Source organism: Leucopleurus acutus (genome assembly GCF_964270905.1).
Source record: "Leucopleurus acutus genome assembly, chromosome: 2".
Taxonomy (NCBI): domain Eukaryota; kingdom Metazoa; phylum Chordata; class Mammalia; order Artiodactyla; family Delphinidae; genus Leucopleurus; species Leucopleurus acutus.
In genome coordinates this window covers 80,219,174-80,241,421 of record NC_139143.1, presented here as the reverse complement: position 1 = coordinate 80,241,421, position 22,248 = coordinate 80,219,174, and the positions used below count along the sequence as shown (strand labels likewise).

The window sequence follows — 22,248 nt, the reverse complement described above, 5'->3', positions numbered from 1 at the left end:
CAACCACACCAGGGAACCCAGGCATTCTTCCCCACCTCACCCTGGCATCCTGAGATGCAACTTTGAATGGACTGCCCACATGTAGGGGGGCGGGCGGGGTAGGGGTGACTCACTATCACTATGGGGAGGAAAGGGGGAGCCAGTGGTGGAAGAAGAGTGAGTCACCCTGATGGGCACCAGCCTTAGCCCTCCCCCTACTTTATCTGCCTGCCTGGCACCCTCCCTTGCTTTACACCCACTTTCCCTCTGTCCCCCGCCCTTTGCCCACCCACCCTCACCCCTTGGCTCTGCCCTCTACCCCCGAAGGCCTGAGGCAGTGGTGGCAAGCTTGCAGCTTGGAGCGCTGAGCAGGCAGGGACCTAGACGCGAGCTTCAGCTAAGCCTCGGGCACGCAGGGGGTGCGCGAGAGAGGGTGGAGCCCTACTCCGCCACCACCGCCGGGTGGTCCTCTCCCCTCCTCACCCCTCCCGCCCCCCCAATCCCCCGTGGGTATGCGACGGCCCCTTTAAGAGCAGTGGCCCCTCCTCCAATTCCCTAGACCTATTAGAGCCTTTGCTCGGGCGCCGGTGACTCAGAGTGTTCGCGGGAGCGCCGCATCCATACCGGCCAACCCAGATCCCGAGGTCCGACAGCGCCCGGCCCAGATCCCCACGCCTGCCAGGAGCCAGACGAGAGCCAGCCAGCCGGCCGGCGAGCTCCCACCCCGAGCAGTCTCTGTCCTTCGGCCCGAGCCGCTTGCCCTTACCGGGACCTCTGCCCCGCGGGCAGCGTTGCCACCCTGCCGGCCATGGAGACCCCGTCCCAGCGGCGCGCCACCCGCGGTGGGGCGCAGGGCAGCTCCACCCCGCTGTCGCCCACCCGCATCACCCGGCTGCAGGAGAAGGAGGACCTGCAGGAGCTCAATGACCGCTTGGCGGTCTACATCGACCGTGTGCGCTCGCTGGAGACGGAGAACGCAGGTCTGCGCCTTCGCATCACCGAGTCCGAGGAGGTGGTCAGCCGCGAGGTGTCCGGCATCAAGGCCGCCTACGAGGCAGAGCTCGGGGATGCCCGCAAGACCCTCGACTCGGTGGCCAAGGAGCGCGCCCGCCTGCAGCTGGAGCTGAGCAAAGTGCGCGAGGAGTTCAAGGACCTCAAGGCACGGTGAGTGCGCCCAGGTGGCGGCGTGGGGCCGGGAGAGGCGCAGAGAGGGCGAGCGGACTGTCGCCCTTGCCGAGCTCCAGACGGCTGATAACTTTGCGTTATAGTCTCCTCCCTCACCGGAACCGCCCCCAGCGGGTGACTGGCAGTGCCAAGGGAAATTGTCAAGACAGGACAGAGAAGGGAGGGGTCTCTGGGAGAGGGTGGAATATATAAGGTAACGGCGCGGGCAGCAGGGCCAAGTAGGGGCTGGTGGCAGGTCCACATTCTGTCAGGGTGGGATTTGCCAGTCATTTGGGGCCTGGGGGAGAGTCTTGGGCAAAGTGGAACTGGCTCCGCCAGGTCTAAGAAATCTGGGCACCCAGGACACTTTGGAGTGGGTGAAAGGCTCCTGTTAGAACTTTCTTGGCAGGCTTGGCACTGTGCCAACTTTGCCCAGCCTGGCTCTGAACACATGACACCCACTAAGACAGGGTTCCCAAGCTGGCAGATGTCCAGTGGTGCTGGAGAGAGGCCACCAAAGCAGGGTGACCCCCTTTTTCCCCTGCAGGGGCATGGTGATGGCCCCCTCAGCACGACCCTTATCCGGGTTCTCTCTAAGAGTTGGGAAGCTCTCCTTCACTCCCTACCTGTCTGAGACCTTCCCTGGACTCTGACAGGCCCACCAAAGAGCTCCAGGAGAGCGGCTTCCCCACAGCTCTCACAGCCCTTGGCCTGCTTGGCCCAGGAATGCAAGGGAGGGAGGGAGACAGAGGGCAGAGGCTCCCAGCTCAGGAAGTTGTGCTATGCCCAGGTCTGCCTCCCCCCTTCCCCACCTTCCCCCATCCCACCCTCACCCTCTGCCTGGAGTCTTCGAGGGTTGGGGGCTTGTCGCTCCCTGCCTCCCTCCTTCGGGTGAGCCGCTTTCATTTTCCCAGCCAAGCTGAGCAGCCTTTGCTCTGGCCCAGTCCTCTCAGCCGCTGACTTTTTGTTGTTGTTCTTTGCCTTGTTCAACTACCAGAATATAGTGACATTTTTGAAATCCAGCCGTTGGAAGCTTCAGGCCACTCCTACCTTACCCATCCCTGCCCCATTCTACCGCACCCTACTTGGCTCCTCCTTCTTTTCTAAAAAGGCCTTTGGAGCTGGGAAGTTTAGGCCATCTTCAGCTCCCCAAGAATTTGTTTTCTATGAAGACCTCAGCCAAAGAGCACTAAAGGTGCTTGGAGGTCCCTGGTTGGGGTGGGGTATGGTTTGACTTTCCTTCTTTCCCTTGGCATCATCTTCTCCAGACTCACGCTCTTCTCAGAACCTCTGTGTATTCTGTGTTCTTTATACCCCTTCGTGAGCCCCTAGCCCCAGGCATGGTGGGTGTGGCAGATCCATCACCCCCTTGTGAAGATTAGACGGAAACTGAAATTGTGTGGAGAGGCAGGGTGACTTGCCTGCCGCCCCCCACTCAGGCTGTGGCTTGTGGGGATCTCAGTTCTCCTGCCAGACCAGGGATTGAACCCGGGCCATGGCAGTGAAAGCCCAGAATCCTAACCACAAGGCCACCAGGGAACTCAGGGTGACTTTATTTCTGTTGAAAGGGATCACTCCTGTCATTGTCCACTAGCGATAGGAGTAACTTAGTTAGCAGGACAGACAGGAGGCAAGCTAAGGGCAGTCCCAGAGAATTAGTGTTCTAAACTAGTCCACACAACTACCAAACTACTACCTTGCAGATCCCTGTGAAGGGCATTGTTAGCAGATCTTTTTCTGGGGAAGGCATTGATCAGGGAACAGAACAAGTGGAGTCTATGGTCTCTCGCTAACCCAGCCACGCCAGTCTGTCTCCTCTGCCTCCTGGTGCAGCTGTCGGGCCTGGGACACCAGGCGGGTGTGCACGCATGTGGGGCAGGGCCGGGGGTGGTGTGTGTACTTGTTATATTTAGCCACCTGCCTCTCCTCTCCCCCACTCATCCTGGCTGGGGAGGCTGGACTTCCGGAAAAGGGGGGCGGGTTTGCACACCTGGATCCTAGGCTGATGAGAGGCAGGGTGGAGACAAAGAGGGCTCAGGTTGGGGTTTCTGTCCTGTTCTATGTCCCCAGTGGGAGGAGCAACGATTTGTTGCTCCCTTTTGCGTCTGCTGTGCTCAGGGTGAGGTGTGGAGTAGAATGAAGAATTTGGGAGAGGAAGAAAGGCATTGTCCTAACTCCTCCCACTAAAGCCTAGGGAGAAGGTGTTGCCTGGTTTAATGTTTAGTTAGAGCTCAGAGTTCAGGGCCAGGCTTTGGGTTGGGATGCAGAGCTGTCTGTAAGATCTTGTGGGGATTCCTGGCCCAGCCTGGGTACCTTGACCACACCCAGGGGTTTGGGGCACCCTCTCATCAGGCTGGGTTACAGGCTGCAAGCAGAAACACTACCCCCACCCACATACACACATCCTCTCAATTCTGGAGCCCCAGGGATTTGGACACCTAAGTGCGGGAAGAATGAGGAGGTTAAAAGATCAGGGAAGGCCTGCCTGGGGTCCAGGCTTGGAACTAGGCCCCACCCCAAGCAGGACAGCTGGGTGGATGACTCAGATGCTGCCCCCCTCTCTCCCACCCTTGTGGCTTTACAAAAGGCAGCAAGAGACAGGGTGGAGACAGCAGATGTCTTAAAGGGAGGGATGGGGGCCCGAATGTCTGCATCTTCTGCTCCCCGCTCCCCACTGCATCCTGGGATCCTTTTCTACCTCCTTCCTAAGGTTCTGGTGATCTGAAACCGGGACTCCTGACAGGCAGTATGCACAAGTAGTTCTAGAGTTGAGGTCTAGAGTTATGGGCTTGGGCTGCGGGATGGTGCCAGGGTCTGTGTCTTCCCGTGCGGAACTGGTGGAGGAAGGCAGAGTCAGAAGTGGGGAGATCCCAGCCCCACAAAGCAGAAGCGTCTCTTCCTCCCCAGACAAGGCCTGGGTGCTCAACGACTTCCTGAATTGCCCACCTTTTGCGGCCCTGGTTGGGATAGGCAGGGACCTGCCAGGCCCAGGTTCATCCAAGCTCTCATCAGGATAAGAAAAGCAAAAGCCAGAGAGGTGTAGAGGCTTGTGCCATGTCACACAGCAGGGGAGTGACAGGTCAGGACTTGAGCACAGGCCTTCTGCTTCTTAGTTATGTGCTCGTACCATTAAACCGTACTTCTCTAGCTTAGGGGACAGGCTGGAGGATCTGGAAGGCGGGTTGGGATGACTGAGGGGCACTCCTGCAGTCTGGAGATTCTGCTCTGGGACCAGTGTTGTCTTCATGTTCTGCTGTTCCGCAGGGCCTGTTAACACTTGATCAATAGCCTTTGTCACATCCCATACCTGGATAGACCCAGGACCCTGCCAGGCCATGGATCATGAGACAGAGCTCAGAGAGGCTGGTGATTCCTGTCTTGAGACTGTCTTGGGACTTGTCATGGGAATTGTCTGTCTACCTGGATCTGCAGGAGGCCGTGCCCTTTGGCAGATACATAAGGATAACAGGGATGGAGGCCTTCGAGGGTACCTGGGCCCCAGTCCTCACCTGAGGGAGCTCCTGGTGTCATCTCTTCCCCCACCCCACACCCTAAAGTCCACATTCTTATTCAAATGGAAAGAAGAAGGTACAGCTAACCCTGGGGGCTGAGCAGTAAGTACTTAAGGAGCCCAAGAGAAACAAGAAAGACAGTAATTCCTGCCAGGGCCCCTGATTGCCTTCCCACGATTGATGCCCCCCGGCACATCCCCTGGCCTCCAGGAATCTGAGACTTACTCTTGCATGGGATGTGCCCATTGTCCCCACTCCCAGTCCCACCCCCAGTGATTCAGTAGCTCAGTGTCAGGGCTGAAGGCAGGGACAGCTGTGGGGACAACTGGTAGGAGATGCCTTTACCTACCAACTGTACCCTCTGCTCCCCCTCCCTTGCCTCCCTCCTCCCCAGCCCCTGACTACCTCTAGCAGCTGCAGCAGGCAAGACCAGGTCTGGCTCAGAGGCCCAGGGCAGTTCATTCCATTCTCACCTCCCTGAGCCCCACCCTGTGTACTGAAGATGACACAGGCCAAGCTCGAATATTCTTGGAGACAGCAGGAAAGAGGTTCTTTGGGGAAGGTTGCAGCATCTGCTACTGCTTAACAAGAGGCAAGGTGGTCCACCAACAAAATGACAGGTAGCAGGAGGTAGCGGAAACAGCCCTGGCCCTTGGTGTCCTTAGTTCTAGGCTTGGCCCTGCCGCTAAATTGCTGTGTGACCTTGAGCAAATCACCCCCCATCTCTGGATTTCCCTAGCTATAAAAAAAAGGGGTTAGGGCAGAAGGTCTCCAGAGAGCCCTCTGGTTCCAGAGTCGTACAATGACCCACAAAGTGAGAAAACAGTCCTCTAAAATACCACGCTATAAGTATGAAAATCGAATATAATTAATAACCAATGCTATTCACAATAGAAATATTTCCCACAAGCTTGGAATTAAAAGTACTAACACCCTCCTCTCTTTCTCAGAGAAAGTTTTTGAGAAACGGTTAACTATTCTGGCATCATATCCTTGGCTTATGCTTTGTTTTTACTGCTAGTAGGAAAGGACACTACGTTTTTAATGCGTCTCCCTTCAGGACATGTCATGTAGGCTGTATCATGCAGGAGAGGGAGAGTCCCATGGATCTGTGTTGGGGAAGAAGGGAGGCTCTGGGGCAGGCAGGACTGTTACCTTAGTGCTGGCCAGGATTAGACAGCATGAACCCGGAATAAGAGGGAGGTGCAGGGGTGACCTTGAACTGCCCCCCTTCTCTCCTTCCTGCACCCGCAACCTGAGGCTGGGCTGTGAGGAAGTCTTGGCCCTTAACAATCTCTCAAGGAAGGGGACAGTTTGGGAAGGAGGCGGGGCAGGGTGGGGGGACAGGAGCTCCCCCTGCCCGTTTGTGGGAGAGGAAGCTTGAATCCTGCCTGTCGAAACCAGGAATAATTATGGCTGGAATCCCAGGCCCAGCAGACGAGCTGAGTCACGGTAGAGGGCAGAGTAGAGAGTGGACGGGAGACCCTGAACTTGTCCAGTCAGAGAAGAAAAGGCAGAGGGATGGCCTTTTATTGAAAACTACGCTGGGTGTTCTTGTTGAGTGGCAGCAAGAGGGATGAGGGCCTGAATCACATGAGGGACAGATGGAGGGGAGCAGAACACAGGAGTCCCTTTAGGGACTGGCTCAGGGGAGTTAGAGACCCTTAATTTCAAGGGTCCCAGACCTGGGCAGTTGAGAGGGGGCTGTTTGGGATTGCCAAGGCACCCCCTTCCTTCTCCTGAAGCTCCAACGCTGCCACCCTCTGCTGGCTGGGAGAGAGCATTGCATCTTCCCAGGCTGGAGTTGGAATGCAGTGGTACCAGAACTCCTTGGCCCTCCCCCCACTACCTCTCTCCATCTTGGGGTGCGGCTCCCACCCCCTTCCCGCTGTTGTCAGGGTTAATAACCATGAGCCACCAGTCGGAGGGTTAATACGTCCTAAGAAGGGACTGCTAAGTCACCTTCTTGTAGGGATCCCCTAAATGTCCCACCTTACGGCCAGTGGCCTCCCTCCCTCCCACCCCCAGGACATCCTACCTCTTCCCAGGCCTTCCATCTCCCCTCCATGCCCCCACTTCTTTTGGTCTGTTCCCAGGCCTCAGCCCTGCATTTTTATGACAACACAGGAATAATTTCTGGAGAAACAGGCCAGAAGAAGGAAAGTGGAGTTTGGCATGGGACCTGGAGGGAGCGGTTGGTCAGGAAGCCCACTGCCTGTTGTCCAGGACCCCAGCACCCTGGCCTCTGGCCGCAGGCCTCTCCTGCCTCTGCACAATGCCACGTTGATACACCCAGCAGCTGTGACTCAGGCCTGGCCCCCTGCCAGTCCCAGCGCCTCTGCTGGAGTTGCGTCTGAACGTGTCAACAGGCCTCCTGTCCCCCTCTCAGCACCAGTTCCCCCATCCCAACCCTCCCTCTGCTTGGAATTAGACCTGTCTTTGTCTGGGGCGAAGACAGCTGGGAGCCTGGTGGCTCTGGAAGGGGATCTGAGGACCCTCAGACCCCGAGCATATGTGGCAGGTGTCACGCCCAAGGGAGGCGTGTGGAAGCAGAGCCGTGCCTGCTGTGGGTGCATGTGCCTGTGTGGGGAGGCCCATGCACCCACATACTGGGGGTCGACCTCTACCATGTGCTTTCCAGGTGCAAGACATTCAGAACTTCACAGGGTGGCGTTTGGGGGAGGCTCAAGGGGCTTCTAAGTCCCTGGAACACCTGCCCCTCTCAGTTCCTCTCTTCAAGGTCTCCTTTCCAGAAAGGGCTGGTGCCTTGAATGCCAGAGTGGGGAACCAGATGTCCCAGCCTATCCACGTCCTACCCATACCTGAAAGTGATGGCAGACCCACAGACCAGCCAAGAACCCAAGCACTGGTTACTTTTGGGGGTGGGGGACCGTCGAACTTCATGGCTCCACACACAGCTGTGGGAGTAGCTGATGTTTGAGGGCTGTTTCACTAAGTCTCTGTATCATCACTCTCAGACTGGGGTGGCTCCCAGCAATTGAGCAGAAGTCGAAGTGTCTTCCAGGCTCTCTCCCTGGGTGTCTCTGTCTACTTTCTGCGCCCTCTGTGTGTGTCATGCCATTTTCTGTGTCTGTCTCCATCTGTTGTGAGTGTCCTCAGGTGACTGGGTGGGCAGGGTTTTAGGGTCTGAGGCTGCTCTTCTCCAGGCCTCAGTTTCCCCATCTGTAAAAGGGCAGGAGTTGGTCCAGGAAGAGGTCCCCCTAGAAGCCTTGAGCTCCTCCTAGTCTCAGGGCATTTGGGGACGTACAGAAAAAGCCCGGAGACACACATTACTGGAAAGAGAATAAACCAGCAGATAAAACAACAGCTGAACGCACTTGGAAGAGGAGAGAGGGCTGGGACTGGATCTGGAGGCGCTGGGCTGAGGCGGGGCTCAAACAGAGGTGGGGGCGTGGATTTGGATAGGTGGAGGGAGGGAAGGATACATTTCAGTGGGGGGAGTTGCTGGAACAAAAGGAGGAACGTGCGGCCGGCTTGGGGTGGCCGTTGGAGACGCCCCATCACCTGGCAGGGAGTCAGCCTGGGCAGAGGTCTAGACCCCTGGGAAGAGAGGGGAGAACTCTCGCCAAGCCAGGAGGGCTGGGACTCACTGCTCTGCCCCCAGCCCTGCTCTGCCCTGCCCAGCCACAGGGGTCTCCCTTTCCTGTGAGGCAGGAGACGCTCGGGGGCTCAGGGCCCTTTGTGCGCCTGCCTCCCCTCCCCCTCCTCCCGTCTCTGACCCGCGGCGATGGGGAACACGGAGGGCCGGTGAGGCTGGGGCGGGGCCAGTGAGTGGACAGGGGCGGGTCTGAGGGAGCCCCGGCTGGGCTGGTCCCGCTCCTCCACCGCCCCCTTGGCCACCTGCCCCTCCCACTTCTTATTTTTAGCCCCAGTCCGTTGTCGTTGCTCCCCTTGTCTCTTCCTCAGCTCAGCGGAGGAAATGGGGGCCTCTCCCTCGGGGCCTAGCAAGTTGCTCCCGGCAAGCGGGCCCAAACAGGCCTGCGGCCGGCCCTGGCTTCCATATCTGGCATCTGAGCTGGGCTGAGGAGGGTGACTCAGCGGGCGGGTCAGCGCCTGGCCCAGTGCCCACCTCAGCCCCTTTGCCGTGCTGCGTGCCTTTCTCCCCCTCCCCCGCCCCCCCAGGCAGCCCCCCAGAGTCCTGGCCTGTAGTGGCCCTGGAGCCTGGCTTCCCTATCCCACCAGCCAGCCTCAGCGTAACAGAGCCCCAGCCTGGGGCCACACGCGCCAGCTCCCAGGTCTCATTTCTACCTTATTCTTTTCCTCTCTGCTCCCCTGCCCTCCCCCACCCCACTCGTCCCTCCTTCTGCGATCAGATATGCCAGACGTGGGAAGAGTTAGAAACAGGATGCCCAGCCCTTCTTGCCTCATGAGCCCGCTGGGATGGAGCCACTCCTGTGTGGGAGGAGCCTGGCGGATGGGAGGGAGAAGCCGGCAACCCACTGGCATGGCACGGGGCCTGGGGCAGGACGTGGGTAAAGCCAGGGTCTCCCCTGTGAGCACCAGAGGATTTCCCGACCCCTGCCAGAGTATTGTGTGCTTGAGGATGAGTCACCTGTGGAGCCCCTGGTTCCCACCCTTCCAGCTCCCCTTGCCTGCCTCACCCTGTCCTCCCTGCCAGCCCAGTCCTCCCTGCCCTAGCTGTGGGCAGCAGTCAGCATGTGCCCGGCTTTCCCACCGCCAACCCCCAGTGGACTCAGGCACGGGCAGCAGCACCACTCTGGGGCTGAACGCCTGGCCAGTGTCTGCTTGGGGTCCCTGCTAGGGCTGAAGACCCCAACTAGGGAAGAAATGGCATTTGGACCTGGTGGTCAGGCAAGCCTGGGGAGGAGGTTGGAGAGGCACTGGTTTCCGTACTGCCACCCGCAGCGGTCTCTTGGGGAGTGCTTGTGGCTCCCTGGCCACAGAGCTCCTGAGGTCTGAGTCATGAGCCCATGGGTGACAGCAGCTGCTTCCCCACAGAGGGGAGCTCCCCAAACACGGCTGAGAAAACCACAAAGGCTCTTCCTTGCTTCCCTCTCTTTGCTTGGGGTTTCCCTCACCTGCAGGGTGTGCCTTAGTCCTTTCATCGCATGTCTTTTAAGCGCTAATCAAAGCCTCCAGGAGGGGAAGGAAAATCGCCCCCTTAATTTCTCTGGAGGCCATTAGAGCACGGGAGGTGGAGCAGTACATCAGTGATTTCCAGCTCTGCTCCCGACTTGCTGTAGGACCCTGGAGGGACCCTGGACGTAGCTCTCTGTGCCTGTTTCCTCACTCACGCAGTATTAGCACCTATCTCAGTAGGGAAGCTGTGGAGATTAAGTGAGTTAATATTATAATATTTAGAGCAGTGTCTTGTATGCAATTAGGTGTGTTTGCTGTCATTATATGATTAGTAGTATTAGTCTGAGTATCAGTATTAATATTAGTATTACTACCACCCCACCTTTGGGAGCAGAAGGAACTGAAGAGGTTATACTGAAGGACAAAATCCTGCAGTTGTCAGGCTGTGTGAGCCCCCGCGGACAGCGACCGTGCAGCTCCGTTGTTTTCCTCTGTCAGTGCTGCGTTGCACTGCCACAGGAAAGGTATTTCCAAGGAGAACTTCTGCAGTTCCTCTCCTGGTGTCTGAGGAGGCCAGGGAGGCGGGACTAGGGGAGAGACACCCTTGAGATGCCTTCCGAAAGCATCACGGTGCTCCTTCCTGCTTCTCCCAGCTCAGGCTGGCTGGATCTGGGAGCCCTCTTTCTCCTGCTGGCTTCTCTGCTCTCTCTAGACCTGTGGCTTAGGGGGAGGGGGAGGAGGGAGGGGAGGGGGAGGAGGGAGGGGAGGGGGAGGAGGGAGGAGTCCTGATCAGCAGCCAGAATTGACTGTGACCGCCCCCCCCCCCCACCCAGTCCCTATAGCTGCTTGCCGTGCTTGACACTGGGTCACTCACCTTCCTCCTCTGTGCCTCAGTTTCCTCATCTGTACAAGGAGGGGGTTAAGCTGAACGTATGCTCAGCTCCTTCTAGTTCTCTAAATTCTGAGAGCCTCCCAGGATGGCCAGATGCAGCCGTTAGCCTGCAGGGTAGAGAGGCCTCTTGGCTGGGAAGTCCCTGCCAACCTTGGAGTCAGCCCAAGGGGATCGGAATCTATGTCTGCTGCGTCGCTTCGCTTTACCAGCGGTTTTTCTTCTTTTTCCCTCCTCGCCCTGCAGCTGCCTCAGCTTCGGAAAAGTTCTGAAGTCATGGAAAGTTGGGGCTATGCTCCCAGCCAGGGGCTGGGCCGTATGGCAGCCAAAACCTGAGCTGGGTTTTGACTTTATTTTTAGCTTTTCTGGCTGAGACGGAGGAGGGGAGACATCCTCCAGATCTGGAAGGGCCTCTTTTCACAGGAGACAGACACTGTTGCATTAAACAGCTTGTTCTGAGATGTGGCCAGAGGCCTGGACAGAGCAAGCGTGCAGGCTGGGGGTGCTTCCCCCAGGTCTTCGGGTCCTTCCCTTGCCTGTCTGGGTGTTGCTCTGTCCCCCCTCCCAGTGGAGCCCAGTTGGAGGGGAGGTGGCTCCTGTTTGAAATCTAAGCTGGTGGCAGGAGAACACCGTCTCAGTCTCGGGCCCTCCCTCCAGAGCTGCCTCCAGTCTAGCCTTCTCCATCCTGCTTCACAGTGAATTGTTGGGTCTGCTGGAGCTGAGGGCTTTGGTGGCAGGAGAAAAATGTTGGCAGGGCCACTTTTCTCCTTTCCAGGATAGAATTTTTTTCCCCCTGCCCACGTTTGGTTTTCCTTTTTTCCATCTGCCATGGTGGGTTCATGCTTGAAGTCTGATGAGTTGCAGATGGCAACTGGGCCCAGGCCCCTTGTCTCTTTCCTTCCACTCCCTGGGTCTAGTGGTTTCTCTCACCACGCATTGCTTAAGGGATCATTACAACTGAAAAGTTCTTGGGTTCCCCAGAGGTCTTTAAGAAAATAGGATCCCTCTATTTCTCTAGGTCACTCTCCAGCAAAAGTCATCAGCGGCCCAGAAAGGGAAGGGAGGTGGCAGAGGCAACCCCTGTTTGGTTGGTTCTAGCTAAAGCTTTACCCAGTTTGAGGAGTGGCGAGGTTCAAGGCTGGAACCCAGATGGACCTGGAGGCCTGGGGGTCACATCTGGAGCCAGATGCTGAGGCCTGTGGTCGATGTGTCGGGCTCAGCATTCTTAGGCTCTGATGAGGCTCAGAGGGAGGGAGGCTGGAACCCCTGTGCTCTGCCCAGATCAGGGGACCCAGCCTGGGTCCGAGAAAGGGAAGGGTCAGTACCATGCCTGGCTGTCCTCGTCCCAGGGCTCCCTGAGCTTTAACCAGACTTTCCCTCCCAGCAGTTCCCGGTGTGTAAAAGGGACTAGGGGAGGTGACAGACACCTTTAGGTCTCAAACCGATAAGTGTTAGGGACGCACAGACCCAAGGCCTAGGAGCCTGGCTGTCTGGGTACCCGCAGGGAAGGAGGCTTGGCTGAATGGAAGGTGGGTGGAGTCGGGGGAGAAGGTTAAGGCCCTCTGTGGGAAGGGGCAGGAGACAAAGGTGGCTCTGTTTCTTTGGGAAGGAATGGGAGGGGAGAGAGGGAAAAGCATTCATCTCACGGGATCGAGCTTTGCCCTTGGCCCCAGGCGCGTTCCTGAGTACTGAGTCATGGGAAGGGTGGAGAAGCAGGAAGGGGGTTTTGGGGACCTTGGGGGAAGTGGGAGTCCAGCCCCAGAGGCAGGCAGATGCAAACGAACCAAAGTCAAGGATGCCCTCCCCTGGCAGTCTGAGGGATAGCAGAGCCAGGCCCCACAGCTGACCTCCCAGAACCTGCCTTCTCTCCCTCCCTGGGGGACCTGGCTCTCTCTAGGAACACAGACTCCTCCTCTTAAACCCACTCTTCCCTGGCTTCTTTAGCAATACCAAGAAGGAGGGAGACTTGATGGCTGCCCAGGCCCGGCTCAAGGACCTGGAGGCTCTGCTCAACTCCAAGGAGGCCGCACTGAGCACTGCTCTCAGTGAGAAACGCACGCTGGAGGGCGAGCTGCATGACCTGCGGGGGCAAGTGGCCAAGGTGAGGCCCGCCCGTGATGCCACCTGACACCTGTCCCCCCTCCCCTGCCAAATGCACACTCACTCTTCCACCCCAGGCCCCCTCAGGAGGTGCCCAGTCTGACCTGTCACATGGCATCAGAGCCATTCCCATATCCTACCCTCGTTGCACCCATCCAGACCATATTGCATCCTCCTTTGCTGCCCATGGTGTCTAGCACGGTGAATTTAAAAGAATCCACAAGCCATTTCCATTTAACTTTGCAATGAATTGTGCCTGGCCCTGGATCCCTCCCGGTGTGACCCTGCTAGAGAGAGCCATGACCTCTCTGGGAGGCAGGAGAGGATGTAGACTGTCCACAGAGCCCTGATCGGGAGCTGATGGTCGATCACGTATGGATGCATGTTCTCAGTGCTCAGCATGTATACGATGGTCTTTACTTTCAAAACTTCGCTATGTATTCTAGCCTCTAATCTCTCATGTTACAAGCTAAGGAACAGAATCAAAGAAGCTGGCTTGTTCCCAATCTCACAGCCACATCTGCTCAGAGCAGGACCAGGACTAGAGACCGTCACCAAGCTTCTGTCCTGGGCTGTCTTCCCTCCCAGGCCCTGCCACCACGGTACACCGTGGAGAGACCAGGAGAAGCCAGCATGTTGACAAGAAAACCAAGGCTGGGCCATTCTCCTCCCAGGTCCTGCCCCCAGCCCTTCCCAGCTTCACTTCCCAGCTTGTGCTTTCTAAGATGAAGATCTAAGACAGGTGCACCCCTACTTGAGCTTCAGAGGATTGTTTCGTGGCAGATAAGGGCGCGTCTCTCCATGATCAAACCCCTGCCTTCCAGTCTGGCCGCCTCTGCTGTCACTCTACCCGCTGAGCCCTGTCCTTCAGGCTTCAGCAGTACTGACTGGAGATCCCGAAGTGCACATGTGTGCCTTCTTCCCTCTGTGCCTTTGCACTTGGCTCCTGTCTGCCCCACTCACCTGTCCTTCAGATCTCAGCCTCTTGGAGGCCTTCCCGGAAGCCCCCTCTACCACCCCAGGCACACTTTGGTTCCTTCCCTCATATTCCTTCTGTATTCTGGACATACTTCCTTTATAGCAATTGCTATGTTGTGCCAGAGAAAGGAGGCACTGTCTTTTCTTTTCTTAGCACAGTACCTACCCAGAGTCATTACTGTGAGGGAATAAATATATTATTACCTCTATGGGTATCCAAGGCGCTCACTCCCCTAGACCTGTTTCTGCACATATAAAGGGATGTGCTGGACGCAGCCCACTTCTCAGCTTCCTTCCAGCTCTGATGTCCTATGATCCCTCTCCCTGACCTCTGCCCCCTTCCTCTCAGCTCGAGGCAGCCCTGAGTGAGGCCAAGAAGCAACTTCAGGATGAGATGCTGCGGCGGGTAGATGCTGAGAACAGGCTGCAGACCCTGAAGGAGGAGCTGGACTTCCAGAAGAACATCTACAGCGAGGTGGGAACTGTGCCCTGCAGACCGGAGGACCAGGGCTGGGTGGTGACAGATGTCAGAGCTGGGACTGGGGGATCAGCTGTGTGCAGAGCTCCCTGCCTGACTCCCTTGTACTAGTGGATGGGGAGTTGGGGGGTGGCCAGCCCCCAGGTTAAAGTGACTCCATTCAGGGTTAGGACTGGGCCGGGAACTTGGGTTTCATCCTTGAAGGACTAGTTCTGATTTTGGTTTCTGGGTCCAACCCTTCCAGGAGCTTCGTGAGACCAAGCGCCGCCATGAGACGCGACTGGTGGAGATTGATAATGGGAAGCAGCGTGAGTTTGAGAGCCGGCTGGCGGATGCCCTGCAGGAGCTGCGGGCCCAGCACGAGGACCAGGTGGAACAGTACAAGAAGGAACTGGAGAAGACCTATTCTGCCAAGGTGCTCATTATCCCGTGGCTCCCTTGCTGCCTCTGCCCCCAGCAGCCCTCCACCCGCCCACCCTGAGATGTCCTGTGGGAGATCGGGAGGACGGTGGCAGGAGCTCAGGGTACCCGGCCCCTGACGCTGCAGCAGTGATGCCCTTCTCAGGTCCCTCCTGCCTTTGGTCGCTGCAGCCCTAACCCTGTGTCCTCCCCTCCAGCTGGATAATGCCAGGCAGTCAGCCGAGAGGAACAGCAACCTGATGGGGGCCGCCCACGAGGAGCTGCAGCAGTCCCGCGTCCGCATCGACAGCCTCTCCGCCCAGCTCAGCCAGCTCCAGAAGCAGGTGATGCCCCCACCCCGCCCCTCCCCCATCAGCCAATAGTCTGGGCAGGATGTCAGGATGTCAAGTGGAAGTCCTGAGGAGGGGAGGGTAGTGGACAGAACATGCCCCCAGGACCACAGGCTGAGTAAGAAGCCTAGGATTTGGAGTCAGATGACCTGTTTGCCGTTCCAGGACTACCTCTTATCTCGCCTGTAAGACCTTGCTTCTCAGAGCCTTGGTTTTCCCATTTGAATATGGAGATCATTCTTATCCTCCCTAACTCATAGATCTGCCAGGAGACCCAGTGTGAGGTGTTAAAAGCATCTTCTAGCTGGCTGTGCCACTTGTGGCAGAGGAAATAGGTTCTAGCCTCAGATTAAGAGATTTCAGTTGGATATTGAGAAGGCCTCCCCAGTCGTCACCAGCCAGCCGAGGCCACATTAGAGCCATAAAAGGCTCTGATGGGAGCCTGGAGATCCTGGGGAGGATAGCTGGGTGTCCCCTGCCCCTTACATCTCCATACTTCGGGCCCTTGGGAGCTCATCAGACCCCTGCCCCCCGTCACCCAGCTGGCAGCCAAGGAAGCAAAGCTGAGGGACCTGGAGGACTCGCTGGCCCGTGAGCGGGACACCAGCCGGCGGCTGCTGGCAGACAAGGAGCGGGAGATGGCGGAAATGCGGGCAAGGATGCAACAGCAGCTGGACGAGTACCAGGAGCTGCTGGACATCAAGCTGGCCCTGGACATGGAGATCCACGCCTACCGCAAGCTCCTGGAGGGCGAGGAGGAGAGGTGGGCTGTGCGGGAGTTGGGGAGGTGCTAGCGGCCGCCTCCGGCCTGCCACCGGCCTTGACTAGGCCCCCCACCCTGTCTCCCCCTCCGCAGGCTACGCCTGTCCCCCAGCCCCACCTCGCAGCGCAGCCGCGGCCGGGCCTCCTCCCACTCGTCCCAGACACAGAGTGGGGGCAGCATCACCAAAAAGCGCAAGCTGGAGTCCACGGAGAGCCGCAGCAGCTTCTCCCAGCACGCTCGCACCAGCGGGCGCGTGGCCGTGGAGGAGGTGGATGAGGAGGGCAAGTTCGTACGCCTGCGCAACAAGTCAAATGAGGTAGTCCCCCAGGTTGGGTCTAAGAGAATGCATCCGGGTTAGGGAGAAAACCTGGAAAGTGAAGGGATGGAGTTTGCGGGGAGGGCTGTTCCTCCCATCAGAGGCAGACCAGGGCAGTGTGGATATCTCCTCCACACTCTGGTTCCAGTCCTGGCTCCGGGACTCATCGGTGGCAGTGAGACCTTCGGCAATTTATTTAACCTCTCAGAGCATCGGTTTCCTCATCTGTAAAATGGGCATCATAATAGTCCCTAACCCTTTGAATTCTTGGGAAAATGAAAGTACTGAGTGTGTTTGGCACAGCATAAGAGCCCATAGATGTAGCTATTATTTATCCTTGAGGGGGAAGGCAGCGAGGGGCAGAATAGGGTGAGATAGACCCAAGAGCCTGAACGAGCCTCCCCCAACCTTCCCCTTCTCTCCCCGGCAGGACCAGTCCATGGGCAACTGGCAGATCAAGCGCCAGAATGGAGATGATCCCCTACTGACCTACCGCTTCCCGCCAAAGTTCACTCTGAAGGCTGGTCAGGTGGTGACGGTGAGTGGCAGGGTGTTTGGGACTCTGGGGTGGCCTCGGGTGGGGATGGGTTGGCCTGAGGATGGGAGTGCTGGAGTGAGCACCCTTCTCTAATTCTCCCTCCCCCAGATCTGGGCTGCAGGAGCTGGGGCCACCCATAGCCCCCCTACCGACTTGGTGTGGAAGGCACAGAACACCTGGGGCTGTGGAAACAGCCTGCGCACGGCTCTCATCAACTCCACTGGGGAAGTGAGTATGCCACAGGCTGGCCTCTTACTGGACAAAGTTCCCCTGACGGCCAAAGTAGGAGCCAGCTGCCCCCAACCCAAAGGGGCCAATTCAGGGCCACTTTCTCCCAGCTCTCCTGTGCAGTCCCAGGCCCCAAACTCTCTAACCAGTGTACAGACCCAAAGCTGCCTCCCCCAGCAGCAGGAGGGGTGGAGGTTAGACAGTGAGGATTGTTAAGGCAGACCATGCTCCCACCCAGAGAGTTTGACAGTGTCACCCTGGGGTAGAAACAAGTTCCTTAGCTCCAGTACCACAGAGGACAGAGTAAGCAGCAGGTTGGACAAAGGGCAGGCCACTCGAAGGTTCTTAGGTGGTCACTGGGTTGGGTATGCTGCACACTCCTCCCCTGGCCCTGAGCCCTGACCCCTGGGGCTCTCGTATCCCCGGCAGGAGGTGGCCATGCGCAAGCTGGTGCGCTCAGTGACTATGGTTGAGGATGACGAGGATGAGGATGGAGATGACCTGCTCCATCACCACCACGTGAGTGGCAGCCGCCGCTGAGGCCAAGCCCACGCTGGGGCACCCAGCCAGGCCTAGGGACAGCCTCTCCCTGGCCTTCCCGTGCCCCAAAAATCTTTTCATTAAAGAATGTTTTGGAACTTCACTTGCTGCCCTGGCTTTTCTTCTCTCTCCTCCCTATACCTTGAACAGGGAACCCAGGTGTCTGGGTTCCCTACTCTGGTAAGGAAGGGAGTGGAACTTTCTGATGCCATGGAGTCTTCCCATGGGAGCAGTGGACAAGGGTCTGGATTTGTCTCCTGGGACAGGGATGGGAGGACAGATGTGGGGCACCCAGCCCTGCCTCTCTCCCCCAATTTCTGTTGCATGCATCTCCTTTCTTGTCTCCTCCCCATTCCTGTCACCTGCATGGCCTCTCATCTCCCCCATTTTTCCTGGGAGAACGGTCTCTCTCACCCACGCCGCTTCCCAATTAATTTTGCATGCCTGCTGCTCTACAAGCTCGCTCACTCTCTCTCCTTTCCCTCTTAAGCTCAGAGTAGCTAGGACAGAGTCAAAGCCACAACTCCCATTCCCTGTCTTCTGTCCCCAAGTCTTCATGACCCTGCCCCCTTTCGTGTCCTCCCTTCCCAGCCCCGGCCCCCTAAGCCCTATCGCTCGCCCGCCGTTAGGTTAGGTTAGGTTAGGTTACTTGAGCGCAGAACCCCACCTTCCCACCTGGCAACTGGGAACCTGCAGGAGCGCGGAGCCTGGGTGTTGGGCCTGAGCAGTCAGTCTCAGACTCGCCGTCAGGCCTGAGCCTTGTCTCCCTCCTCAGGGCTCCCACGGCAGCAGCTCGGGGGACCCCGCCGAGTACAACCTGCGCTCGCGCACCGTGCTGTGCGGGACGTGTGGGCAGCCTGCAGACAAGGCGTCTGCCAGCAGCTCAGGAGCCCAGGTGGGCGGATCCATCTCCTCTGGCTCCTCCGCCTCCAGTGTCACAGTCACTCGCAGCTACCGCGGTGTGGGGGGCAGTGGGGGTGGCAGCTTCGGGGACAGCCTGGTCACCCGCTCCTACCTCCTGGGCAACTCCAGACTCCGAACCCAGGTGAGTTGTCCCTCTGCCTCTACACCCCCACAGGCAGCGGGGCCCTGGTCCCTGAGGGTTAGGGTGGCCCTGTGGGGGGAGAGCCTTCTCTTCCGCAGCCCGGGGGAGTGGGAGCCTCCTCCCCGAAGCCCAAGATCCTAGATGGTCGCTCCCGCATCCTGCCCCTCCTGTCTGAGCCCCAGATTGGAGGGCAGGGGTGGGGCGGGGGGTAAGGGGAGGGAGGGTATGGGCCAGGTGCTGCGGCTCACACCTCTCCCCTTCTCTCTTCTCTCTTAGAGCCCCCAGAACTGCAGCATCATGTAATCTGGGACCTGCCAGGCAGGGATGGGGGCGGAGGCCTCCTGCTTCCTCCTCACCTCATGCCCACCCCTGCCCTGCCCCTCCTGGGAAGGGGCTTGAAGCCAAAGAAAAATACCCCTTTGTTTTTTCTTCTATGTTTTTGTTTTTTTTCTAAGAGAAGTTATTTTCTACAGTGGTTTTATACTGAAGGAAAAACATAAGCCCCCCCAAAAAGCGCATCTATCTCAATCCCCCCCTTTTTTTCCCTGCTTCTGGGGAACTCCATATCTGCCTTAAAACCAAAGAGGGAGCCAAGGGAAAGGGATGCTTTTTACAGAGCCTAGTTTCTGCTTTTCTGCCCTGCCTTCTGCCCCCATCCTGGGGACCCTGTGACATGGTGCCTGAGAGGCAGGTGTGGAGTCTTCTCCGCCAGGCCCCTGGGCCATCCCCCATCGTTCCACTACACCTGGCTGAGGCTCCTCCGCCTGCCCCGCCCCCAGTTCCCCCCTGTCCCCAGCCCCGGGATGACTTGATTCTCGCAGGTACCAGCCGCACTTGCTTTTTCTGTATGTTATTTAGACAAGAGATGGGAATGAGGTGGGAGGTAGAAGGAGGGTGAAGAAAGGTTAGAATGAGCCTGCCGTCACCCAGCTTCAGAGCCAGGGCTGGGCTGTGCCCAGTCACTGGAGATCGAGGTCAGGTGGGTGTAGGGGAGGAGGGAGAGGGAGGCTGACTAGAATGGGGGAGAGCCTGCTGGGGCCCCACCACAGAGGAGGAAGATGAGGAAGGGTGGAGGGTGAGTGGCAGTGGATTTTGGCAAACACTAAGGAGCCCCTTGCCTCCCATTTCCCATCTGCACCCCTTCTCTCCTCCCCAAATCAATACACGAGTTGTTTCTACCCCTGGCTGCTGTGGTGTCTGTCTTTGTTGGTGGGTGTCACTGTGTGTTCTGAGGGGCAGACAGACAGACACACACACACACACACAAATGTCGCTCAGTCACCGCATCCTCACGCCTCCCAGCCTTGCCCCTGCTCTAAGGGAGATGCGACAAGGCCCTCAGAGCTTCAGATGCACATCTGGGCACCCAGCGGTGGCTGATGGGGAGAGGCTCTGACCTGAGCATTGCCCACCCAGTGCAGGGCTCTCTCTCCATAAGTCCCTCAGAGAAGCAGAGCCTGAAGGAGAGCATTTCCTTCCAAGCTTTCTTCAACCAGCCAGCACTTAGCGAGCACCTTCTTCGTGCTGCACCCTGAACTCAGCGTCAATACTGAGACATGATGATATGGACCCAGTCTGAGGGTGGTGACATCTCAGGACCTGGGGCAAGGACAGATGGGGAGGAGGGAATAGAAGCCAGTGAGAGCAGCAGGAAAGGGGCAGGACTGACTTTGCAAACAAGCAGTTAATGTCCCTCTGCGCCACACTCCATGCTCAGCTCAGGGACAGGGAAATGGACAAGACAGTGTGTTCAGTGTCCTCAGGGACCTTACATTCCACTGGGAGCCAGAAAACGTGGACTGCTGTGGACAAAGGGACGTGTCAGGCGGAGTAGGAGCCTCAGAGAGGGAGCCTATCATCTGGGGGAATGAGGAGCCCAGACTGAGGGAAGGGGCCCCAACCAGGGAAAATGAGTTATAGGAACCAAACTTTCTCTGGCCCTTTATAAATTCCAAAGCATCTCTGTGCTATTTCATTGGACCCTCATACTGTCTTGACGGGTGGATATTGTCCCCTTTGCCCCTGGAAATGGGGACTCAGAGTTAACTCGACAAGACCACACAGCTAGTAGATGGCAGAGAACCCAGGGTCCTGGCTGTAGACCCCTACTTCTGTGACACTATGCTCCCCCTCTGAAAAGAAAATAGTGATGATAAAATATAAGTTTATATTCCCTGGGACAGAGGAGTTGAGCCTGCAGTCAAAAGTCAGTGAGAAGGGGCTTCCCTGGTGGTGCAGTGGTTGAGAATCTGCCTGCCAATGTAGTAGACACGGGTTCAAGCCCTGGTCTGGGACGATCCCGCATGCTGCGGAGCAATGAAGCCCATGCGCCACAACTACTGAGCTTGCACTCTAGAGCCCGTGTGCCACAACTACTGAAGCCCACGCGCCTAGAGCCCGTGCTCCACAGCAAGAGAAGCCACCGCAATACAGCAAGAGAAGCCACCGCAATGAGAAGCCCATGCACCGCAAGGAAGAGTAGCCCCTGCCCGCTCGATGCAACTAAAGAAAGCCCGCGTGCAGCAACGAAGACCCAACGCAGCCAAAAAAAAAAGTCAGTGAGAAAAAGAGCATGTCTGGGTTTATGGGAAAACGAATTGGAGAAAGCAAAATGAATGAGAGGAGAAAAGCCTCTTAAGTCCTGCTGGAAAGTTCTGGTTCCCCATGGGCTGAAACCAGGTGTCTCTGGGAAAGGGATGCTGAGAGGATGGGGCGTGGGCTTGAGGAAGTGGTCCCTTTCTGAGGTGGGCAGCTTCGAAGAAGGAAACCCTTTCTCAGTCCCAGGCGAAGGCCTCAGGGGTCCCAAGTGGGTATGGGGTCGTGGGCATCATTGGAGTCCTGTGTCTCTTCTTTTTTATTTATTTATTTATTTATTTTTGCGGTACGCGGGCCTCTCACTGCTGTGGCCTCTCCCGTTGCGGAGCACAGGCTCCGGACGCGCAGGCTCAGCGGCCATGGCTCACGGGCCCAGCCGCTCCGCGGCATGTGGGATCTTCCCGGACCGGGGCACGAACCTGCAGAACCTTCCCGGACCGGGGAACCTGTTCCCTGCATCGGCAGGCAGACTCTCAACCACTGCGCCACCACGGAAGCCCCTGTGTCTCTTATAAATGAGGACTTCCTGGGATGGACACGTGGGGGCGCCAGAGCCCCACCCACGCCGTTTGTTCCCCCACAGCCCAGCAGGACCCCGATGGATGGCGCGGGCTCTGAACATAGAAGGCTACGTGCGCACTGTGGGCTGGGAAGCACCAGGACCAGCCGGCAAGGTCCCGGCTCTTGAGGAGGGCAGAGCGATAAGGCAAGTCCGCAAAAGCTGCGGCAAGCCGACCATGCAGTCGAATTGGTAGCTACGACTCAGCCCAGCGGGTGCGTCGCACACGTGATTACTTCACATGACACTCAGCGGACCACAAATGACTATTAAGAATTTTGTTGCTGTTAATAACATGTAACACATACTCTGTAGTAAAACGGAAAACACAGGTAATTACAAAGAAGAAAAAAGAAGTCATCCCTTTCAATCACCCAGAGGCAACCCCGGGTGGATTTCCTTCCAGATTTTTTTTTTCCTGAACATATATTTATTGATAGTTTACATAGTTAAGGTCTCACCGTGGTTTAAACTTTGATTCTGCTATTCTCAGTTAACATGCATAGCACTTTCCAAAGTTATTTCAAAATAACATTGACTTGGGACTTCCCTGGTGGCGCAATGGTTAAGAATCCACCTGCCAATGCAGGACACATGGGTTCAAGCCCTGGTCGGGGAAGATCCCGCATGCCGCGGAGCAACTAAATCCATGCCCCACAACTACTGAGCCTGCGCTCTAGAGCCCAAGAGCCACAACTACTGAGCCCTCGTGCCACAACTACTGAAGCCCGCACACCTAGAGCCCATGCTCCGC

General features: G+C 57.4%; 1 protein-coding gene across 1 annotated transcript; it reads left to right on the top strand.

The window, feature by feature from the left end:
• Positions 1–590: 590 nt before the first annotated feature.
• Positions 591–19,519, top strand: LMNA (lamin A/C). The gene is made up of 12 exons (XM_082834778.1): positions 591–1,143; positions 12,550–12,706; positions 14,033–14,158; positions 14,406–14,576; positions 14,779–14,904; positions 15,453–15,673; positions 15,767–15,989; positions 16,420–16,527; positions 16,636–16,755; positions 17,185–17,274; positions 18,071–18,340; positions 18,617–19,519. The coding sequence occupies exons 1-12, from the start codon at positions 788–790 to the stop codon at positions 18,641–18,643; spliced, it is 1,995 nt and encodes a 664-aa protein (XP_082690904.1). The 5' UTR covers positions 591–787; the 3' UTR covers positions 18,644–19,519.
• The last annotated feature ends 2,729 nt before the right edge of the window (positions 19,520–22,248 follow it).

Coding starts and splice junctions, on each gene's coding strand:
- LMNA (XM_082834778.1), top strand. CDS start 788: ATGGAGACCCCGTCCCAGCGGCGCGCCACCCGCGGTGGGGCGCAGGGC. Junction 14,905..15,452: donor TCAGCCAGCTCCAGAAGCAG/GTGATGCCCCCA, acceptor CCCGTCACCCAG/CTGGCAGCCAAGGAAGCAAA. Junction 18,341..18,616: donor ACTCCAGACTCCGAACCCAG/GTGAGTTGTCCC, acceptor CTTCTCTCTTAG/AGCCCCCAGAACTGCAGCAT.